The sequence below is a fragment of the Cetorhinus maximus genome, chromosome 16, assembly GCF_964194155.1.
Source record: "Cetorhinus maximus chromosome 16, sCetMax3.hap1.1, whole genome shotgun sequence".
Classification (NCBI taxonomy): Eukaryota; Metazoa; Chordata; class Chondrichthyes; order Lamniformes; family Cetorhinidae; genus Cetorhinus; species Cetorhinus maximus.
This window is the reverse complement of record NC_135894.1, coordinates 84,658,836-84,682,583: the sequence shown is the minus strand read 5'-3', so window position 1 is coordinate 84,682,583 and position 23,748 is coordinate 84,658,836. Positions and strand designations below refer to the sequence as shown.

The 23,748-nt window shown below is 44.4% G+C and overlaps 1 protein-coding gene across 1 annotated transcript in view; it reads right to left on the bottom strand.

Annotated features, from left to right (window-relative positions):
* The window catches only part of chaf1b (chromatin assembly factor 1, subunit B), a 48,858-nt gene extending 30,314 nt beyond the window's left edge, over positions 1–18,544 (bottom strand). Inside the window, exons 1-7 of the mRNA XM_078560236.1 lie at positions 18,409–18,544; positions 15,841–15,967; positions 10,187–10,319; positions 9,351–9,471; positions 8,168–8,271; positions 6,810–6,906; positions 4,975–5,053 (exon numbers count right to left, since the gene is read on the bottom strand). Of these exons, the coding sequence (XP_078416362.1) occupies positions 4,975–5,053; positions 6,810–6,906; positions 8,168–8,271; positions 9,351–9,471; positions 10,187–10,319; positions 15,841–15,966 (660 nt within the window). The 5' untranslated portion in view covers position 15,967; positions 18,409–18,544. The remainder of the gene's footprint in view (positions 1–4,974; positions 5,054–6,809; positions 6,907–8,167; positions 8,272–9,350; positions 9,472–10,186; positions 10,320–15,840; positions 15,968–18,408) is intronic.
* Positions 18,545–23,748: the final 5,204 nt, after the last annotated feature.

Below are 23,748 nucleotides of genomic sequence, written 5' to 3'. Positions count from 1 at the left end.
ATTAATGCTGTGGGGGGGGCGGTGGTGGAATGGCAGAGGCATTGTACAAATATTTTGCGTCACAGAAGACGACACAAGTTTCATACCAGGAATTGAGAGTAACCTTGGGGCTAAAAGAGTGAGGAAATTCGAGAAATTAGTATCAGCAGAGAAAAAGTATTGGAAAAACTTAAGGTACTAAAATCCAACAGATCCTCGGGACCTGGTGGTTTACAACCTAGTGTCCTAAAAGCAATAGCTTAGAGATAGTGGATGTGCTGGCTACGATTATCCAATATTCCTTAGATTTGAGAACAGTCCCATTAGATTGGAAGTTGGCAAATGTTGTATCGCTTTTTAAGGGGAGGGGAGAGAGAGAAAATGATGATCAACAGGCCAGTTAGCCTAACATCAGTTGTTAGGAGATGCTGGAATCTACTAGTAAGGAAGTCTTAACAGTGCATTTGGAAAGACATAGAATGAATAGAACAAGACAACATGGTTTTACTAAAGGGAAATCCTGATTGACAAATTTATTATGAGTTTTTTTGGCAGTGTAGCTAGCAGGCTAGATAAAGGGGAACCAGTAGATGTAGTATACCTGGATTTCCAAAAGACATTCGGTAAGGTGCCACACAAAAGATTAATAGGCAAGATAAGGGCTCAGAGTTGGAGTTAATATATTAGCATGGATAGAGGATTGGTTAATGGATAGAAAACAGTGTGTGTTCATAAACAGGGATTTTTCAAGTTGGCAGGCAGTGAATAGTGGAGGAATAGTGCTGGGGTCTCAGCTAATTCTCAGCTATTTACACTTTATATTAATGACTTAGATGAAGAGACAGAGAATAATGTATCGAAGGTTGTTGATGATACAAAACTAGGTGGAAAAGTTAGTTGTGGGGAGAACACAGCGAAGCTGCAAAGATACATATATAGGGTAAGTGAGTGGGAACAAGATGGCAGATGGAGGGCAGTGTGAAGTCATTCACTTTGGTCATAAGAATAGAAAAGCAGAATATCTTTTTAAAAGGCAAGTGTTGGTGTTCAAAGAGACTTGGGTGCGCTCAAGCAAGGAATGCAGAAAGTTAGCATGCAGGTGCAGCAAGCAGTTAGGAAGGCAAATGGCATGTTGGCCTTTATTGCAAGAGGATTGGAGTACAGGAATAAAGAAGTCTTGCTACAGTTGTACAGGGTTTTGGTGACACCACGGAGTTTTGGTGTCCGCATTCAAGAAAGGGTATACTTGCATTGGAGGTGGTACAGCGAAGATTCTCTAAATTGGTTCCTGGGATAAGGGGTTGCCTTATAAAGAGAGGCTAAGTACATTGGACTTATCTTCTCTGGAGTTTAGAAGAATGAGAGGCGATCTCACTGAAATCTACAAAATTCTGAAGGGGCTTGACGGTGGAAACTGAGAGATTGTTTCTGCTAATCAGGCAATCTAAAACATGGGGGCACAGTCTAAGGGTAAGGGACAGATCATTTAGGAATGAGATGAGGAGAAATTATTTCATTCAAAGGGTTGTGAGTCTTTGGAATTCTGTACTTCAGAGGGCTGTGGATGTTCCATCATTGAATACATTTAAGGCTGGGATAGACAGATTTTTTGTTCTCAGAGAATTAAGGGGTATTGGGAGTGGGCAAGATAATGGAGTTGAAGCCCAAGGTCAGCCATGAAAGTACTGAATAGCAGAGGAGGCTCGATTGGCCATGTGGCCTACTCCTGCTCCTATTTCTTGTTAAGTGCAAGCTTGGGGCACCCATTTGTCCAAGCATCAGCCTACAGCAAAATGCAGCCACGTTTCAGGTTGGTGATCTTCCATCAAGACTGGAAAAAGCTAGAAGTGTAATCAGTTTTTAAAAAAGTGAGGTGGGGGTGGGGGTGGGGGAGGGAGTGGGGTGGGGGAAATAGGCAAAAGTAAATGTCGGTGATAGGGTGAAAGGCAGTTTGGTGACCCAGAGCCAAAGGGAGTGGCAATGGGACAAGTAAAGAAACAAAAGATGTGTCTAGAAGAGGTGTGAATGGCAGAAAGATGAAGGGTTGCTGCCCAAAAGCAAAGAACAAGAGTAAAACTGGAACCTGCAAAGATAAATGGCACAAAATGGGGTCAGAGATTATGGTCTGAAAACGTTGAGTCCGTAAGGCTGTAAAGCGCCTAATCACATGTTGAGGCTCTGATCCTCAAGCTTACATCGAGCTTCAGTGCAACACTGCAGGAGACCGAGGACAGAGGGGTCAATGTGGAGAATTAAATTGACAGCTGACAGGAAGTTCATGCTTGTCCTGCAAAGCAGCACCCAATCTGCATCTGGTCCCCCTGATATTGAAGACACTACATTGAGAACAGTGAATACAGTACACCAAATTGAAAAACTGACATAAATCAATTTGACCTAAAGGAGCATTTGGGGCCTTGGATGGTGGGAAGAGAGGAGATAAAAAGGGCAGGTGTTGCACCTTCTGCACTTGCATGGAGAGGTGCCGTGAGAAGGAGAGGGGTGTGTTAGGGCATCACACTGAAGTTGGCGGAAATGGTGGAGAATGATCCATTGAATATGGAGGTGGTGAGGTAGAAAGTGAGGACAGGGGGAACCCTATCATTGTTCTGGCAGGGCGAGGAAGAGGCAAGGGTAGATACGCAGAAAATTGGACAGACACAGTCAAGGACACTGTCAACGACGATGGGGACGAGTCCTCAGTTGAGGGAAAAGGAAGACATATCAGAAGCACTGGTATGGAAGGTGGCATCACCAGAACAGATGGTGGCAGAGATGGAGAAACTGGGAGGATGGAACAGCACCTCATCTTTCATTTGGGCACTTCATAGCTTTCCTGACTCAACATTAAGTTCAACAATTTCAGTCTGTAACTCTGGCCCATTTTGTGTCTTCTATCTTTGCTGATTTTGGTTTTATCCTAGTTTTCTCTTGTTCTTGCTTTTGTATGTTTATCAGTCTGCCATTCACACCTCATCTAGACACATCTTATGTTTTGTCACAGTGCTGATGAAAGATCATTGACTTGAAACATTAGCATCTGTGGAGTGAGAAACAGGGTGACCAGGCTGAGTATTCACGGCACTTTCTATTTTTAACTCTGACTTCCAGCATCCACAGTATTTTGCTTTTGCACAGGACAAATGGGTTGCGTACTGGACAGACGGCAACACAATCTAATTGCATTGATGGGAAAAAGAAACACACTTCACAGCCGGCCAGAAGCTGAAATCACTATTTTTAAGCCCTCATTCGTTTACAAAAGGATTAAATAGGCTAATTATCGAAAACTGAAGAACCCAAATTTAGAATCCCAGTGTGGAGGTGCCAGGACAACAAGCCTTGTTAAAGAAAAGGTTTTGAATTTCTATAGCACCTTTCACGACCTCAGGACATCCCAAGTCACTTCACAGCCAAAGTGGTTTTGAAGTACAGTCACTGTCGAGCTGCGGGGAACGCAGCTGCTTCTGTTCACACAGCAAGATCCCACAACAGCAATGAGACGATGACCACATGATCTATTGCAGTGATTTCTCTCTCGAGAGTTTAATGCTGATCAGCACCCAGGAAAATCGGAGACCCCCGTCCTCCCCATCGCCTTTCTTCTTCAAAATAGTATCATGGGATCTTTTATGTCCACCAGAGAGGGAGGGAGGGCTTTGGTTCAGTGTCCCATCTAAAAGACGGCACCTTCAACACTCCATCAGCAGAAAGGGAGTTCCAGCACCAGGTTATATCGATTTGTTCAGACTCAGAAACTCAGTTGGAGGCTCCACTGAATGTGATCGAGAGCCAGTTAGCTTTTTGCCACAAGGGGTCCCCAGAGGCACACAATTGTCAGCAGTGGCTCTAGTGGTAAAAAGCAAGTCATGCAGCATTCAAATAACCCCCAGAATTCATGTGTTTTTCAGGCAGCTTCATTGAATCAAAGAATAGATTTACATTTACAAGGCACTTTCCATAACCTCAGAATATTGTAAACCACTTTCTGGAACTCCCTCCCTAACAGCACTGTGGGTGTACCTACACCACAAGGACTGCAGCGGTTTAAGAAGGCAGCTCACCGCCACCTTCTCAGGGGCAACTAGGGATGGGCAATAAATGTTTGCCCAGCCAGCAATGTCCAAATCCCATGAATGAATGTTTTTTTTAAAAACTTTGCAGCCAATGAAGTACTTCCTGAAGCACTGTCACTATTGTAATGCGGGCAGCCAATTTGCGCACAGCAAGCTCCCACAAACAACAATGTGACAATAGGCAGGTAATCTGTTTTTGTGATATTGACTGAGGGATCAATATTGACCAGGATACTGAGGATAACTCCCTTATTCTTCTTTGAAATAGTGCCAGGTGATCTTTTGCATCCACCCGAAGAGGCAGCTGGGGGCCTCTGCATGAGTCAGCACCTCAACACGGCACAGGAGGGCTGGTTTCGATTCTTGTGGGCATGCACAGTGGCGAATGCTACCAACTGAGCCACAACTGTAAATGTTACAGATGGCGTAACTGGAACTCGCTCAGTCTTGCGGCTCCCAACGCCATGGTACTTCAGAAAAACACCGAGGGGCAGAGTTTCCTTCGGGGGGGGTTCCCTGATCCCCTGGCATAATTGCGGCAGAAACCCCGGAGAAATGGCCATTAGCACCAAATCCTCTGTCAAAGTTACAGTGGAAGATTGGTAAAACACACACCGGAATTCCAGGTGTTACACTCCCAGCAATAAGGACAGAGTGTGTTTAGCTTTATGATATGGCTGAATTACATCTTGCTCAAATCCTTGCTGTTGAACCGCGTGAGACCAGGAAATACCACTTGCCCTGCCACTGACAGCCAGTAATCTCACATGGTGCCACACAGCCCCACCAAGTGGAATGTGGGAAAGCAAGATGAACATTGACCCGTGCACCATGCGCATTGTTAAAGAGCTGGCTAGCTTCAACAGGGCTCGACAAGGTGAAATTATACAAGGGCTAGCTCTCTTACAGTATAGCATACCTCTCCTTCACAACCAGATGACATCTTGCTGACATTAAAGGCTACCCGCCTGGTTTGTGTGCTGTACACTCGCATAACCCTGTTAAACAAAAGACACCAAAGTTACACTTTAAACACCTTGCATTTGTTCAGAAATTGACTTGAACTGTAATACATACAAAATCAATGAGAATATAATTTATGTTCAACCACATAGGATATACAGCACAAAAAACAGGCCATTCAGCCCAATCCAGTCCGAGCCTCCTCCCATCTTTTCTCAACTAGATCTACCACCCTGGCCAACAGTTCCCTTCTCCCTCATCTGCTTGTCTAGGTTCCCCATAAGTGCATCTGTACTCTGCATTTCAATTACACCCTGTGGTAGCGAATTCTGCATTCTCACCATTCTGTGGGTGGAGAAGTTTTTTTCTGAATTCCCTATTGGATTTCCTGCTGACTATCTTATATTGATGGCCTCTAGTTATGCTCCTCCCCACAAGAGGGAACATTCTCTCTGTATCCGCTCTAGCGAAACCTTTCATAACTTTAAAGACCTCTATTAAGTCATCCTTCAGCCTTCTTTTTTCAAGAGAAAAAAGAGACCCAGCCTGTCAATCCTTTCCTGATGTGTATACTCAGGCCTTTCTGGGGTTAGACCACAGGCAAACAATAAAATGAATATATTCAAACCGCTCTTTTGTCCACAGCTATAAGAGTTCCGATATAAAAAGGCACTCAACATAAACTAGTTTTGAAAAATCCCCAAAGTTATTCTGCCATTTATTAACTTTGCTTTGAAGTTGATTTTGCACTGTTATTGGGAGGCTAATTATTGAAATAATTAGAAATAAAAATGAAAGAAAATTAATTTTATATACAGTAAACCAAAGCTGACCAATGGAAATCTAGGAAAAACTGTCTGATAAATTATCTACGCTATTCATTGATATCTGCTGGACAACCGATGGGAATCACATGGTTCAGTTGATAATACTGCCACTATGTGAGATGTTAATAAAGGTAAATATGTATGTGCTAATGAAATTTGTGCAACTTTCGTTTTTATTCTTTCATGGGATGTAGGCATCACTGTCAAGGCCAGCATTGGTTGGCCATCCATAATTGCCCCTTGAACTGAATGGCTTGCTAGGCCATTTCAGAGGGCAGTTAAGAGTCAACCACATTGCTGTGGGCCTGGGAGTCGCATGTAGTCAAGACCAGGTAAGGACTACAGAATTCTTCCCTTGTCGGACATTAGTGAACCAGATGGGATTTTACAACAATTGATGATAGTTGTCATGGTCACCATTACTGAGACTAACTTTATATCCCAGGTTTATTGATTGAATTTAAATTCCACCAGCCGCCATAGTGAGATTTAAACCCATCTCGCCAGAGCATTAGACTGGGCCTCTGGATTACTAGTCCAGTGACATTGCCACTATGCCACCATCCCCCTTAAATTTATTTCACTAATGTCTGGCAGGGAAGGAATTCTGTAGTCATTAAGACACCAATTGAAGATAACTCACCGTCATTGGATCAAAACCCTGGAACTTCCTTCCTAACAGCACTGCGCCACATGGACTGCAGCGGTTCAAGAAGGCACCTCACCACCACCTTCTCAAGGGCAATTAGGGATGGGTAATTAAAGCTGGCCTAGCCAGTACCACTCACATCGCATGAAAGAATTTAAAAAGCTCAGAAGGGCTACCTGCTCAAGGGGACTGGGATGTGGAAAAAAGGGTTTCAGCATTTCTTTTTAAAAAGGCAGGGTAAACTACAAAACTTACTGCAACTTATGAGGAATTTGTCTGGAACAGAAATAATAGAGAAAATTTCAGCCTCCTTACCGGTCACAACTAAGCGTAGCAATGTACTGCCCCAGAGGATCCCAAGTGACACCTTGCACATAGCTCTTGTGTTCATTAAAGATTGACAGCTTTGCCCCTAAAAAAAAAATTGACACAAACAATTTGGAATACAAAGTAACAATTCAGCACATGTATAAAATAATATGGTCTACTAATCTCTAACAGTAAGCATTTCAAGTAGAGTTTTAGAATTAATACACAGTACGTATGCACTGATTATCATGCATTTTTAACCCAGTGATATATTCTTGTGCACTTATATTAGGGAAATGAGGGCATAGTCTGTTGGAGCTTCGGTACGCTGTAGCTAAGATGCTAAGTACAATTCTTTACACAGCCAACTCGTAATCACTGCCACAGACGGGCGGTGGGGGTAGGAAAAACATCGGAAGGGAAGTGAACAGAAGAAAATGTAATTGATGTATGCCTGGCAGAGAAAATTGCAGCATCGCTTTGTCAGCCCTGACTTTGAACCCAGCAAAACTGAAGAGGTGAAAGTCTCTACTCTCAGGCAACTATAAAGAGTCCTACGAGACATAAGGTAATCATAGAGTCTAATGGTTGTGCTGGGAGAATTCATAATACAACCTGCTCACAATGTGGCATAAAAAAAGGCAACTTCAATCAATCAGGTGCTGGAAATGTCATACTTGTGGAGGAAGGGGTGGGACTAGGTAACAATAATACGCAGGGAGAGTAACAAGCTGCACATAACCACTTCTCAAGGAATGCTGGTTACATTCATATATTGCTCAGTAACTGCGCCGACAGAGCCTCAACATGTTGTCAGCTAGTCTCCCTAAACTCCCAGAGGAGTTAGTGCATGATAGGGAGGTTAAGTGGGAAGTGCAGAAAACTCAACATCACTTATATTTTTAAAATAAATAAAATAAATTTAAGGGGGATGGTGGCATAGTGGCAATGTCACTGGACTAGTAATCCAGAGGCCCAGTCTAATGCTCTGGGGAGATGGGTTTAAATCCCACCATAGCAGCTGGAGAAATTTAAATTCAATTAATAAACCTGGGATATAAAGTTAGTCTCAGTAATGGTGACCATGACAACTATCATCAATTGTTGTAAAATCCCATCTGGTTCACTAATGCCTGACAAGGGAGGAATTCTGTAGTCCTTACCTGGTCTTGACTACATGTGACTACCAGGCCCACAGCAATGTGGTTGACTCTTAACTGCCCTCTGAAATGGCCTAGCAAGCCATTCAGTTCAAGTGGCAATTATGGATGGCCAACCAATGATGGCCTTGTCAGTGATGCCCACATCCCGTGAAGGAATAAAAACGAAAGTTGCACTAATTTCATTAGCACAGACATATTTACCTTTATTAATATCCCACATAATGGCAGTATTATCAACTGAACCAGACACCATGTGATTCCCATCAGTTGTCCAGCAGATATCATATACATCCTCTATGTGTCCTCTACAAAAGGAAACACACAAAACAAAGGATATTTAGGTCAACAGCATAAACAAACACAAAATCCAAGTAATTACATCAAAAACCTTCTTCACCTTGAACGTCAGGCTTAAAAGCTCAGAATGCGCTCATGATCAAAAAGCGTTGCCGCAAACAGCAGGGCAATAATGGTGAGGTCATCTCGATCGGCCAGGACATGGGGGATGACTCCCATGCTCTTCTTCGCAATTGTGTTGGGGATTTTTCAGATCCACCTGAGAGCAGAGAGCGCCTGGAAAGGCTGTTGGCACTTGTGGAACCATAATCCAGAATTAGCACCTTTTTTTGAGAGGGGGGGGGGGCGGGGGCAAGAGAATCGAAAGTGGGGTAGAAGATGGGCTTAGAAATGGAGGCAATATAGTACTAAATGTTGTAGTTTAAATTGTAGAGAAAGCTCGAAACAATGGAAGTGAACAGTGACCACTCTCAAATAGAATGGGGTTCCAACAGTGTGAAACGGTAAAACACGCCAAGTCACAAGTTGAGAACATAAAGGGGATAAGAAAAATGAGGAGTGGACCATTCATGCCCTTATGAGACTAGATCATGGGTGATCTCCAACGTCAACTCCACCTTCCCGCACTATCCCCACATCTCTGGATTCCCTTAATATCCAAAATACCATTGATCTCGCTCCTGAATACATCCAATGACTGAATTGCCACAACTCTCTGAGGTAAAGAACTCCAAACTTTCACAATCCTTTGACTGAAAGAATTTCTTTCTCTTCATCTCAGTCCTAAATGGGCAACCTTTTATTCTCAGGCTGTGACCCTCTGGTCCCAGCCAGGGCAATTATCCCCCCCCTGGCAAGCCCTCAAAATGCTCATACGTTTAATTAACATTATTGCATTTCTGAAAGGCATACCCATTAAGTCATTCTATTTTTTTATATAAAAAAAAGAATAACAGTAAAAAATATTTCCATCATAAATTGGCTGCTCCCTTTAATCCCATCCTCACTATACGCTAGCTAGCACTCCGAACCAAGGCTTTTCTTTCATGGAAGTGAAGGGCAGGACTATACTGAGATTTCTCCTTACCGTAACGTTTTGAGTACTGTCCAATTCTCCTTATTTAAATGAGTGTCCTCTTCAAAAAGGTTTTGTTCCAATTCTTTGACGTCTTTGTTGTCATTCAGTTTCCATAGCAATATTAGAGCATCTGTGGTACAAGGTTGGAGATTTGAGTTAAGCACAAAAATGTATTTTGGTCATTTGAGTCATCTCAGTGAACATAATGAGCACACAGTTGTGACAATTCATGCATAATGTGAAGGGTTAGAAAACATTTTCCAATCTCCTCCTCCTCCCGTGAGTCTGCTGGTAAACGCGTCACATGTCAACACCGGGACAATATAAATCAGGGGCCATCCTTGCTTCAACCGTTGATCGGCAGTGAGATCACCAAGGCGATAGTGGGAGAGTACAGAAATTTGGTCTCGGCATTCCCACGTTCTTGCAGGCGAGAAATAATGGCCAGAGTTCCTCTCCAAAATAGTCTGGCTGGATCCAGATGCTGGGTAAGAGTGAGCAATCTCCGAGCAAACATTCCAGTTCTCTGTCCATAGCCTAAGGCTTAAAAGCCTACTGCAGGTATCGCCCCTACTACAATCTAGTCGAGAAACCAGAACATTCATGATGTTCTGCAGGAGGCACTCTGGCTACATACAGGTACCACAAACATATATTCCAGTCCCTGGGCAATCAGTGATCACCAAAACTTTGTTCATTGACCGAGGCACACTCCACGCAACTGCCCACTACCACCTTTAATGGTCAACCAGCCATAAACAGTGGTTTGGCTAGCCATTATTGGTTTAGTCAGGCTTTTCACTTTGATAATTTTAATACTCACTTGATCCAAAAGTTTCACTTACCATCTCCGCCTGATGCAAGAATCTCACCATTCGGGGAGAAACGTACAACGTTCACTGCCTTTGTGTGACGTATTAAGTTTGATAAAATATCTACAACTGCTTTCCCATCCTGGCCTTTGTCCGCCTTCCATATCTGCAAGAAAATGATGGTGTAAAGCATCTGAAGATCCCCGATTACTCAGCAAGTTTATCCAGTGAGAACCAGAGCTACCACCGGACTGGGCATCACTCAGTCAATTACCTTGCCAACACTAACCATCCAAGCTCACAACTAAATGAAAACTCCTTGGGCTTGGTCCTAGTGGGGCCCCCAACAACAAGGAGCCATCTGCCAAGTTGAGAACGAAGGAGAGGAGAGAAAACAAACAAGTGGATTTTTTTTTTTAAATTGGTCAATTAGTACAGCAGCACAGTTCTGGGTTTTAACAAAGTTTGTGATCTTCTACCTGCCAGCATTCTCTGAATAGACATCGGGGTGGTCTATACTGAAACATGAGAAATCCTGGGGGGACTTGACAGGGTGGGTGTGGGGAGGATGTTTCCTCTTCTGGGAGAATCAACAGCTAAGGGGACACTGTTTAAAAATAAGGGATCACCCAATTAAAACAGAGATGAGGAGAATTCTTTTCACTCAGAGGGTCGAGAGTCTTTGGAACTCTCTTCCTGAAAAAGTGGTGGAGTCTTTGAATATTTTTAAGGCAGAGGTGGATAGGTTCTTGGTAAGCAAGAGGGTGAGGGGTTATCCGGGGTAGGCGGGGTGCAGATTTCAGGTTATTATCAGATCAGCCATGATCTTTTTAAATGGCGGGGCAGGCTCGAGGGGCTGAATGGCCTACTCCGGCTCCTTGTTCGTATAGCGACTCAAGCAGAGGTTACGTAGGCTGCTTCTGTTCATTGACCAGTAGCCCATCAAGTCACCAGCTTTACAGCAGGAAAACAACAGGCCTGCACCAACGGGAAGCCTCAACACTAAGCTGGCTGAATCATTAGGTAAGCAATCAAAATGGGCTGGAACACAATCCACCTGACCCAGATAAAGTTCAAGTAGTGCCAGCAAGATACCAGGTTTGGTAGCACAGTGGTTATGCTACTGGACTAGTAATCTAGAGACCTGGATTAATAACCTAGTGGTGCAAGTTTAAACCCCACCGCAGCAGTTTGTGAATGTCAATTCTGCTTATTAAATAAATGAAGAGACAGTATCTGTAATGGAGGGCAGGGAGCTACTGGAATTACATTAAACCAACTGACTCATTCATATTGTTATGAAAGGAAACGAGTTGTCCTTTGCTGGCAGAAATGGGGATGATCCTGAGCTATCTTTCAACTAACCTGGCAAGCCACTCAGTTAAATTAAAACACAGCAAAGAGTATCAGAAGAAAGCCAGAGGACCACCCAGTATCAAACCAGGCTTAGCATTCCGACAGGAAGGCACATCCTGCCCAGTCAACCCTGCAAAGTCCTCGATCTGGGGCCTTGTGCCATAAATTGGGAGAGCTGCCCCACAGACTAGTCATGCAACAGCCTGACATACTCATACTCAAGGAATCATACCTTACAGTCAAAGTCCCAGGCTCTTCTGTCACTATTGCGGCAAGATAGACCCACCAGGGGCAGCAGCAGTGTTATACAGTCAGTGGAGGTGGTCTCAGGAGCCCTTAACATTGACTCCAGGCCCTAAGGCATAAAGTCAAACATGGGCAAGGAAACAACCTGCAGATTACAAACTACGACTCTCCCTCAAGTGATCAATCAGTGCTCCTCCATGTTGAACACCACTTGGAGGAAGCACTGAGGGTTGCAAGGACACTGAATGTACTCAGGGTGAGGGTCTTCAATGTCCATCATCAAGATGGCTCAGTAGCACTGCCGAGTCCTGAAGGACTCAGCTGCTAGACTGGTTCCCTCACCACCTACCACAGGCCCACAAGAGGGAAAAACCTACTTGACCTCGTCCTCACCAATCTACCTGTCGCAGATGCATCTGTCCACGACAGTATTGGTAGGAGTGACCATCGCACAGTCCCATCTCCACACCGAAGATACTTTCCATCATGTTGTGTGGCACTACCACTGGGCTAAATGGGGTAGGTTCAGAACAGTTCTAACAGCTCAAAACTGGCCCTGAGGCAACGTGGGCCATCAGCAGCAACAGAATTGTATACAGCCACAATCTGTAACCTCATGGCCCGGCATATTCCCCAACCTACCATTACCATCAATCCAGGGGATCAACCCTGGTCCAATGAGGAGTGCAGGAGGGCATGCCAGGAGCAGCACCAGGCATGCCAGGAGCAGCACTAGGCATACCTAAATATAAGGTGTCAACCTGGTGAAGCTACAACTCAGGACTACTTGCATGCCAAGCAGCAAAAGTAGCATGCGATAGACAAAGCTAAGCAATCCCTCAACCAACAGATCGGACCTAACCTCTGCAGTCCTGCCAGATCCAGCCACGAATGGTGATGCACAATTAAACAACTCACTGGAGGAGGAGGCTCCATAAATATCCCCATCCTCAATGATGGAGGAGACCAGCACATCAGTGCAAAAGACAAGGCTGAAGTATTTGCAACCATTTTCAGCCTGAAGTGCTGAGTGGATGATCCATCTTGGCCCCCTCTTGAGGTCCTCTGCATCACAGGAATCATTGTTCAGCCAATTTGATTCAATCCACGTGATAGTAAGATATGCTCGAGCCAGACTTGGGTTGATAAGTGGCAACCTAATATTTGTGCCACACAAGAACCAGTCAATGACCATCTCCAACGAGAGAGAATCGAACCATCTTTCCTTGACATTCAATGGAATTACCATCACTGAATCCTCCACCAATACACCGGGGGTTACCAATGGCCAGATATTTAATTGGACCAGCCATATAAATACTGTGGTACAAGAAAAGCTCAGAGACTGGGAACTTACTCACCTGACTCCCTAAAGCCTGTCTACCATCTACAGGGCACAAGTCAGGAATGTAATGGAATAATCTCCACTTGCCAGGACAAGTGCAGCTCCAACAACACGAGAAGCTCGACATCATCCAGCCCGTTTGATTGGCACCCCATCCACCGCTGATGCAGTGGCAGCAGCGTGTTATCACCTACAATATGAACTGCAGCAACTCACCAAGGTTCCCTCAACAGCACCGTCCAAACCTGCAACCTCTACCACCTAGAAGGACAAGGGCAGCAGACAGATGGGAACACTACCACCTGGAAGTTCCCCTCCAAGTCACTCACCATCCTGACTTGGAGCTCTATTGCTGTTCCTTCACTGTCGCTGGGTCAAAATCCTGAACTCCCTCCCTAACAGCACTGTGGGTGTTCCTATGCCATTTGGACTGCAGTAGTTCAAGAAGGCAGCTCACCACCACCTTCTCAAGGGCAATTAGGGATCACAGAATCACACTGTGCAGAAGAGGCCCTTCAGCCCATCGAGTCTGCACCAACATGTGAGAAACACCTGGCCTACCTACCTAATCTAATTTACCAGCACTTGGCCCATAGCCTTGAATGTTATGACATGCCAAGTGCTCATCCAGATACGTTTTAAAGGATGTGAGGCAACCCGCCTCCACCACCCTCCCAGGCAGTGCATTCCAGACCATCACCACCCACTGCGTAAAAAAGCTTTTCCTCACATCCCACCTAAACCTCCTGCCCCTCACATTGAACTTGTGTACCCTCATGACTGACCCTTCAACTAAGGGGAACAAGCTGCCCATGCCCCTCATAATCTTGTACACCTCAATCAGGTCGCCCCTCAGTCTTCTCTGCTCCAACAAAAACAACCCAAGTCTATCCAACCTCTCTTCATAACTTAAATGTTTCATCCCAGGCACCATCCTGGTGAATCTCCTTTGCACCCCCTCCAGTGCAATCACATCCTTCCTATAATGTGGCGACCAGAACTGCACACAGTATTCCAGCTGTGGCCTCACCAAGGTTCTATACAACTCCAACATGACCTCCCTACTTTTGTAATCTATGCCTCGATTGATAAAGGCAAGTGTCCCACATGCCTTTTTCACCACCCCACTAACATGCCCCTCTGCTTTCAAAGATCTATGGACACACACGCCAAGGTCCCTTTGTTCCTCAGAACTTCCTGGTGTCATACCGTTCATTGAATACTTCCTTGTCAAATTACTCCTTCCAAAGTGTATCACCTCACACTTTTCAGGGTTAAACTCTATCTGCCACTTATCTGCCCATTTGACTATCCCGTCTATATCTTCCTGTAGCTCAAGACACTCAACCTCACTGTTAACCATCCGGCCAATCTTTGTGTCGTCCGCAAACGTACTAATCCTACCCCCCACATAGTCATCTACGTCGTTTATGTAAATGACAAATAATAGGGGACCCAGCACAGATCCCTGTGGTACGCCACTGGACACTGGCTTCCAGTCACTAAAGCATCCTTCTGTTATCACCCTCTGTCTCCTACAACTAAGCCAATTTTGAATCCACCTTATCAAATTACCCTGTATCCCATGTGCATTTGCCTTCTTTATAAGTCTCCCATGCGAGACCTTGTCAAAGGCTTTGCTGAAATCTTTATAAACAACATCAACTGCATTACCCTCATCTACATACATGGTCACCTCCTCAAAAAATTCAATCAAATTTGTTAGGCATGACCTCCCTCTGACAAAGCCATGCTGACTATCCCTGATCCAACCTTGCACCTCCAAGTGGAGATAGATTCTCTCCTTCAGAATTTTCTCCAATAGTTTCCCTACCACTGACTTGAGACTCACTGGCCTGTAGTTCCCTGGCTTATCTCTACAACCCTTCTTAAAGAGCAGAACCACATTAGCTGTTCTCCAGTGCTCTCGCACCTCCCCCGTGGCCAGAGAGGAATTCAAAATTTGGGTCAGAGCCCCTGCGATCTCCTACCTTGCCTCCCTCAGCAGTCTGGGACACAAATCATCCGGACCTGGAGATTTGTCCACTTCTAAGCCTGCCAACACCTCCAATACCTTGTCACTCCCGAAATCAATGGGTAATAAATTGTGGTGTTGCCAGTGATATTCACACAGGAAAGAACTTTTAAAAATGGTGGTATTATACCTGCTACACTTTTATACTGCCCATACTCAGTGTTGGGAGAAGACTGCCTGAGAGTGCACGATTTTTCAGAGAATAAGCACACGCCAACCAACCTGATCGAACTTTGAACAGAATGCACGCTGACTGACACTTTCATCAAGACCAAAAGTGCAGTGCAAATGGAGTGTGGAATGCAAAGGGTGTACCTACACCACATGGACTGCAGAGGTTGAAGAGGAGCAATTAGGAGTGGGCAATAAATGTTGACCTTGGCAGCAACAGGAAATCAGTATAAAAATTAATTCCACTTTGAAGCTACAGAGTAAACTTTTAATAAAAAGCTGCATTTTGAAGCAAGGAGAGAGGAGAAGAGAATTTGTCGATTGTTTCCTTTAAAGGTTTTGACCCTGTCTTTAATTAAAGGGGCAGGGATGGGGGTGAATCGGAATGCTGGCTGCCCAACATGCAAAACCCCTGTAATAACAGCCCAACCGGACCCAGCCACAGCCAACTTGCTTTTCTGCAAACACCCAAATATTTTTAAAGAGCCAGTCACCTTCCCGACTTTCGCAAATCTAAGCCCTGAAAGTGCTTACCCGAACCGCGCTGTCTACTCCTGCGGAGGCCAGTCTGTCAATCCTTCCATCTGCTCCATGCTGAAAGTCGACACTGTATACAGGTTCTTTGTTGTGCCAGGCTATCTCACAGGTGACGAACTTCATGCTGCTCAAACGGAGGGAATGTGGGAGTCGGTGGGGGGAAGGGGGTTTGAGAGAGAGGGGGAGAGAAAAGTTACAATCCAGCGGTCATTATAACACAACAGAAAAAGCAAGCTTCCTTTGGACTTCATATCAGCCTGCGGGGGACGGGGGGAGCTTTCCGATTCCTGCAGAGGTTTCAGAAGCGGCAATGCCGCCTGTCAGAATCCGTGTTCTCACGGCTGAGGAGCATCAGCTGGAGGAAAGGGAGAGCATTCCCAGTCTCAGCATCAAGCATTCCCAAACCCATCGTTAGCTACAGAGCTTTCTACTCAGCTCCATATTCTCTGCAAGGTTCAGCAAGAAACTGTATTTGCAAGTGCTGAATATCAGTTTTCGTTTTGGATTTCTGGTGATTTCTTGAACGTGGAGTCTCAGTGTTGAACCAAATCTTGCAGACTAAAGGAAGTTTATAGTATGAGAGAAAAGCACTCAAAGGCCATTGGTTGAAATGTTAACCCAACCTTCCTCTCTGTACAGATACTGCCTGACCTGCAGCATATATTCCAATATTCCCACTCTTTAATGCAGATTTGTAGATCTGCAGTAGTTTGTTTTTTGCATTTATATTCGGACAGCTATACCGTGGCTTTAATACTACTGGCCTGACCAAAGTTTCACTTATTTTTACGCATTGCTTAAACTATCAACAATTGAGCACGGAGGTGGGAAACAGACCCACTTCCACCATATCTGGAGACCTGCATGCAATCCTCCAGTGGCTTTCCTCACCAATTTCTCAATGCTGGCACAACAGCAGATCTTTACACCTGGCAATTATTTCTTACAGTGTGCCCTCACTGGTGTACAAGTCAGAATCTTTAAACATGGTAACGGAGCATGGAGATTTGGCTGGGCCATGTCATGGGATGTGTGTGTGGTTTTAGCAAGATTGAAACATTTCTCAATTCATTCTCAAGTCGTCAGACCTCTTGAGATTTTTAAAATATACTGGCACCCCAATGGCTCAGTGGGTAAAAGTACTGCCCAGTGTGGGCCTGAGCCACAAGGGCCCTAAGGTGCCAGGCATAATCCATGGTCTTTGCTGAGTTAACTGTACCCTGACTGTTGCTTCAGCTGAGGTCAACCAGCCTTGGTTACCTATTGGTTGAAAGAGATGGGGGAAAGAGGGTCATCCCAGATTCCTGCAGATGAATGAATAGAAGGTGCGTAATGAGAGAGAGGGAGAGGCTTGGTTGTGATCCTCGCTACTGTCACTCTCAAGGTTCACACATCAAGGACACCTGCCAGGACTAGATACTGGAGAGTTGTCAATGTTGAAACCAAGGTATTATCATCACTTGCAGAACAGAAAAATGGACAAAACTGGAAGGAGGACAGAGGAAGGGAATAAATTCTTAACCAGTCTAAGAAATACTAGATTGTCCAGCTTAGCATCTAAACGCACTTTTCTTTTCTTTGCTTGAAGTCTCACCCGTCAGGGCATTGTGTCCAATATTTACTATCATGCACTCCTAGCAGGTGTGCAAAATTTAAAAAACCAGCTCTATCACAGTCCTATAGAAATCAATAGCACATTAATCCCCAACACCTAATGTCATGGTCCACTGCATCCTCAATCTATGCCTTCTAACAGCACTGCGAATTATTTGAAACCTAGCTCTGTACAAATGGTCATTATCTCAAGAGATGCAATTAAAAGCCCCATAGCCAAACAGTAACCTGTGTTTTATCTTTCTAGATCCTGACTGGCCTGTTTTGCATTGTCAATATACAATACTCCCAATTACAATTTGTTCAACATTCACAGGGCTGTCAATATTCAATGTGTAGCCCTTCAATTCACACTCATCATGTCACCCAATCTTTTGACCAAAATTCTCAATGGCATATTAACATTTTCATAAATTTGCAAATTGTGTGTATACTTGGGGGGGGGGGCGGTTGGAGAAAGGTCTACTCATACAAGCAAGAAGTTAGCAGTATATTAGCAACAGTGGCCTCTTCAACAACTTATTCAAAACAACCGGAGGGAAATAAGTTTGAGACAAGCAAAACTCTGCAAGAATTCAACAAAGCTCATTCGCAAAATAAAACTGAAACGCAGTTTTAAGTCAATCAATAAGATATACAAACAGGTTTTTTAAAAGTTAGCTCGCTACAAACAATTAGTAAACGACTGAGGAGGGGAAAACGGTTGCATTTAATAGAGAAAACTAGAGAGAGAAAAAAAATTTAAGCCCTGCTAAATTGCAGCAACCGCCCCGGTGTATTGAATGACAAGGGGGTTCCCTTACTGCCAGCTGGATCCCAAATGAGTACGTGAACATTTAAGGAGAAAATAATAATTCAATTTAAAGATGGGTTTTTCACATGCTGAAGCTGTGTGGCCTGAGCAGGAGGCCGGCAATGTGCTGACTGTGAAGTAACAACTCAGAACAATACCTTGCCCAGGTCAACGTTCCAATTTCTGCCACAAGTGATTTTCCCGCGCGCGCTTCCTAGGTAACCTTCCTCTCCTCGCTCATCACTGCCAACGAGATCCGCCTCTCCTCCAGTGCCAAGATGTCGCCGCTCCCGGCGCTTCGGGAGGGCGCGCGGCGCGATCCGGCAGCGCCACCGCCAGGAGGGGAGGTCGCCGTTCAGCCGGCCTGCTGGGTGAGCATTTGCCTTTTGGTTGGGTGGTTGGGCTCGGTCGGCCCGCCTGGAGTCCCCAGGAATTGAGGATCAATCTCCAGGACGCGGCTGTGTACAATCCTGGAGGAAAGATCATTGGGACGTTTAAAGAGATTTTTTTCTATTTTGGTCATTTTCTTTGAACATTTCTCTTTACCAGAATTAAAAACATTGAAAATGGCTGTTTGGCCATTTGGTCATTGTCCAATTGGGTAATGAATCTTCTGCTTTCCAATTGGCGTAGGGAGGCAGTACGTGACAACGATGGGGGTGTTGGAAAGTCATGCGATGAAACCTCCAGGAATGCATTTAATCACAGTTGGCAACCCCAATTCTGGCGTTGGATTTTTAAAAATATATTTCCCTATTATTTATTTGAGCAATTCAACTCGGGCTCACTCTGTTTGAGGCTAATGCTCTTCTTTGAATAAGAGAGTTGTCCAGCTGCTGGAGTCACTTTCATAAGCCAGAGAGTGTAATCGTTGTCTTAATTCCTTTTCATAAAAGATAGTAACAAATCCTTGTTTTTACAGGATTCTTCTTCAGGATTCAAAAAATTGTTTAAGCTCACCACATGGCGACCAGGGCCTGCAACCATGTGCAGACCCAAATCAGACGCAGATAGTGTGACACACTGGGCTGGGCAGAACTTTAACATGCAAGGAGGGCGGGGGTGGGGGGGGATGGGTCAGACGTCCAAAAATGCTGGCCCGTCACAAACCCAGCTTGATCCTGCACACTTCCACCTTCAACTGTTGCACATTTGGAGGCATGTGGGACACACCACCCCCAATGGGGATAGAAAACCTGATATTTAAATATGTTAACAGGCAATTAAATGAAAATTTAACCCATTATTCTGCCTTTAGCAGCCAGCACAAGGGTTTCCTGAGCTGTTTGAAACTTGCCAGGGTCAACAGGGTGAGGGCACAGCGTGGATTGATTGCTCTGTGAAAAGCTTTTAAATACCGAACCAGGACAGCTGCTTCCTTGCTGTTGGATCCCATGGATCCTCATCGCCTATTTGTTGTGAGTGGTGCCCAAGTTGGGGATATTATAGATAGAAAACAAAAACAGAATTACCTGGAAAAACTCAGCAGGTCTGGCAGCATCGGCGGAGAAGAAAAGAGTTGACGTTTCGAGTCCTCATGACCCGAGGACTCGAAATGTCAACTCTTATCTTCTCCGCCGATGCTGCCAGATCTGCTGAGTTTTTCCAGGTAATTCTGTTTTTGTTTTGGATTTCCAGCATTCGCAGTAGTTTTTTGTTTTTATCTCTATTATAGATGGATCCTCAGACACGTCTTGGGTAGAGCATTAGCCTCAAACACAGAGTGAGCCAAGTTGAATTGCTCAAATAAATAATTAGTTTATTAACAATATACTCAGCAGCAACTATATGTGTGCTTTCAACTTCAACTCCATCTCTGCACTAACTGCTGAGGTAGCCCGCGCTACTCCCCTATTGGTTATACAGATCATGTGATCTTCCTTAACACGTATCACTCTTAAAGGTACAATACACACTAAACAAAACAATAATTACTATGCTTACGTAAGTGAAAGGCCTTTGTTTACAGGACTTGTTCTCATAGAAGAAGCATTTTGAGAAGGCATTTCTTCTATCCTGGACTTTACTCACCTTGATCTGCACTTCCCTGCTGTCAGCCTTCATGCAGCATGCAGCTAACAGCACCAGCTGACTTCTCCTCTGACACATGCCACTTCGAAGGAGGGGATAGCCCCAATAAAAAGGAATTCAGGCAGTGGACCAGCTCTCTCGACATGACAGAGCAGCCAGTGTCTCAGGAGGCTCAGGTTTTCATGCAGGTATTGCTGACATCTGCAGCCTTTAAAAACAAGGACTCTTTCCATGTGGGCTAATTTCTTCACTTCAGGCTCTTTCCACAGATATTTATTCTTTTAGAGTGTGGCATTTGTTGCCTATCCTTAATTGTCCTTGAACTAAGTGGCTTGCTAGGCCATTTCAGAGGGCAGTTAAGAGTTAGCCACACTGCTGAGAGTCCAGAGTCACATGTAGGCCAGACTAGGTAAGGACGGCAGATTTCCTTCCCTAAAGGACATTAGTGAACTCACACCCCACCGCCCCCCCACCCCCCCCCAACCCCCCCCGTAAGTGCGTTAATTACATAAATTGGGGAGGCGGTGGTGTAGTGGTAATGTCACTGAACTAATCCAGAAAGCCAAGGCTAATGCTCTGGGTACATGGGCTCAAATCCCACCATGGCAGCTGGTGGAATTTAAACTCAATTAGTAAATCTGGAATTGAGAGCTAAACTCAGTAATGGTGACCATAAAACCATTGTCGATTGTCTTAAAAACCCATCTGGTTCACTAATGTCCTTCAGGGAACAAAATTTGCCTTAGAAACATAGAAAATAGGTGCAAGAGTAGGTCATTCAGCCCTTCGAGCCTGCTCCACCATGCAATATGATCATGGCTGATCCTCTATCTCAACACCGTACTCCTGCGCTCTCCCCATACCCCTTGAGGCGTTTAGAGTCCAGAAATCTATCTATTTCCTTCTTAAATATATTCAGTGTCTTGGCCTCCACAGCCTTCCATGGTAGAAAATTCCATAGGTTCACCACCCTCTGAGTAAAGAAGTTTCTCCTCATCTCAGTCCTAAATGGTCCCCATATCCTGAGACTGTGATCCCTTGTTCCAGACCCCCCCCAGTCAGAGGAAACATCATCCCTGCATCCAGTCTGTCCATCCCTGTCAGAATTTTATACCTTTCAATAAGATCCCCTCTCATTCTTCTAAACTCCAGTGAATACAGACCTAGTTGGCCCAATCTCTCCTTATACGACAATCCTGCCATCCCAGAAATCAGTCTGGTGAACCTTCGCTGCACGCCCTCCATGGCAAGTATATCTTTCTTAGGTAAGGAGACCAAAACTGCACTTCAAGTGTGGTCTCACCAAGGTCCTGTACAGCTGCAGTAAGACATCCTCTCGCAACAAAGGCCAACATACCTTTTGTCTTTTAATTGCTTACAGCACCTGCATGCTTGCTTTCAGTGATTGGTGTACAAGGACACCCAGGTCTTTTTGTACATCAACATTTCCCAATCTATCACCATTTAAATAATACTCTGCCATTCTGTTCTTCCTACCAAAGTGGATGACTTCACAGTTATCCACGTTATACTGCATCTGCCAGGTTTTTGCCCACTCACTCAATCTGTCTAAATTGTCTTGGAACCTCTTAATACCCTCCTCACCGCTCACATTCCCACCAAGTTTCATGTCATCAACAAACTTGGAAATATTACATTTGGTTCCCTCATCCAAATCATTGATATATATTGTGAATAGCTGGGGCCCAACTGATCCCTGCGGTACCCCATTAGCCACCGCCTGCCACTCCTAAAAAGACCCATTTATTCCTACTCTCTGTTTCCTATCTGCTAACCAGTTCTGAATCCATGCCAATATATTATCCCCCAATCCCATGTGCTTTAATTTTACACACTAACCTCTTCTGTGGGACTTTATCAAAAGCATTCTGAAAATACAAATACATTCACTGGTTCTCCCTTTTCTATTCTGCCAGCTATGTCCTCAAAAATCTTTAGTAGGTTTGTCGATCATGATTTCCCTTTCATAAATCCATGTTGACTTTGTTTAATCCCATTGATATTTTCCAAGTGTCCTGTTATCAATTCCTTTATGATAGACTCTAGCATTTCCCCTACTATTGATGTTAGGCTAACCAGTCTGTAATTTGCTGTTTTCTCCCCTCATCACCACCCACCTTTTCTAAATAGTGGGGTTACATTTGCCATCCTCCAATCTGCCGGTGCTGTTCCATACATCCTTATCTGGTCCGGCTACACGTGACTCCAGACCCACAGCAACGTGGTTGACTCTTAAATGCCCTCTGAAATGGCCTAGCAGGCCACTCAGTTGTATTAAAGTGCTACAAATACTACAGCACTGTGAGTGTACCTACACCGCATGGACTGCAACGGTTCAAGAAGGCAGCTCACCATCAACTTCTCAAGGGCAATTAGGGATGGTCGTTCCTTCACAGTCATTGGGTCAAAATCCTGGAACTCCCTTCCTAACAGCACTGTGGGTGTACCTACACCACATGGATTGCAGCGGTTCAAGAAGGCAGCTCACCACTATCTTCTCAAGGACAATTAGGGATGGGCAATAAATGCTGACCTAGCCAGCGATGCCCACATCCCATGAACAAATAAATTAAAAAATAAATAAAGTTCTACCCACTGACACTGGAAAATCCTACCTCAGTATCAGATACAGATATCACATGCAAAAAAGTTACCACAACATTTTTCGATGGAAGCACTGATAGGACATGCTGATTTTAATATTATTAGATCAGTGTCGTCCCATTGGATTTTGATACTCGCTAAACTTGTGGCGATCAGGTCACCATATTTGCCACATGATACAAAATATATGCAATATTAATTGAAGAAACGCACAATCTTTTGAAAATAGGTTTGAGGTTTTAAAACATCAACTATCAACACTGATAGACTCACGGCCAAGGTCAAGAGAACAGCTTGAAAGGTGTTTTGTAATCACAAAGCAAGCTTACTGTATACACTCTCAAGGGGTGGTGACAATTGTTGACTAAAGTGTTCTGTTTCTAACAAAAAAAACAAATTTCTTCAAAAGTAAAACTGTTCCTATTTTATCAGTGTTGATATATTAGGCTACAGGGTTGAGAAAAGAATCGATAAATCTCTATGTATTGGCTTCTGCATTCTGACTCTTGCCTTGCTTACGCCCTGTTGTCTGCCATTTTTGAAAAAAAGTGTCTGGACATTTAATCGACCTCCTGTAATCTCTCCTTTTGTGCTATTCATTTTAATCGCTCGTTTCAGCAGATCTATTAAGGTGAAGGCTGAACACATTTGGATGTGGCTGCACAGCCCTAGCTTGTCAAATTTGCACATTTAACTCTCATTGGCAGCCATGCAGTGCTGTCCATTGTTCAGGCACATCAAATGATTTGTGAAAACTACTAACTACCAGTTAAATAAATTCTTCAATTAGCATCCCTTGCATCACAAGACTCCCTAAGAAAATTTCAAGAACAATCAGACCA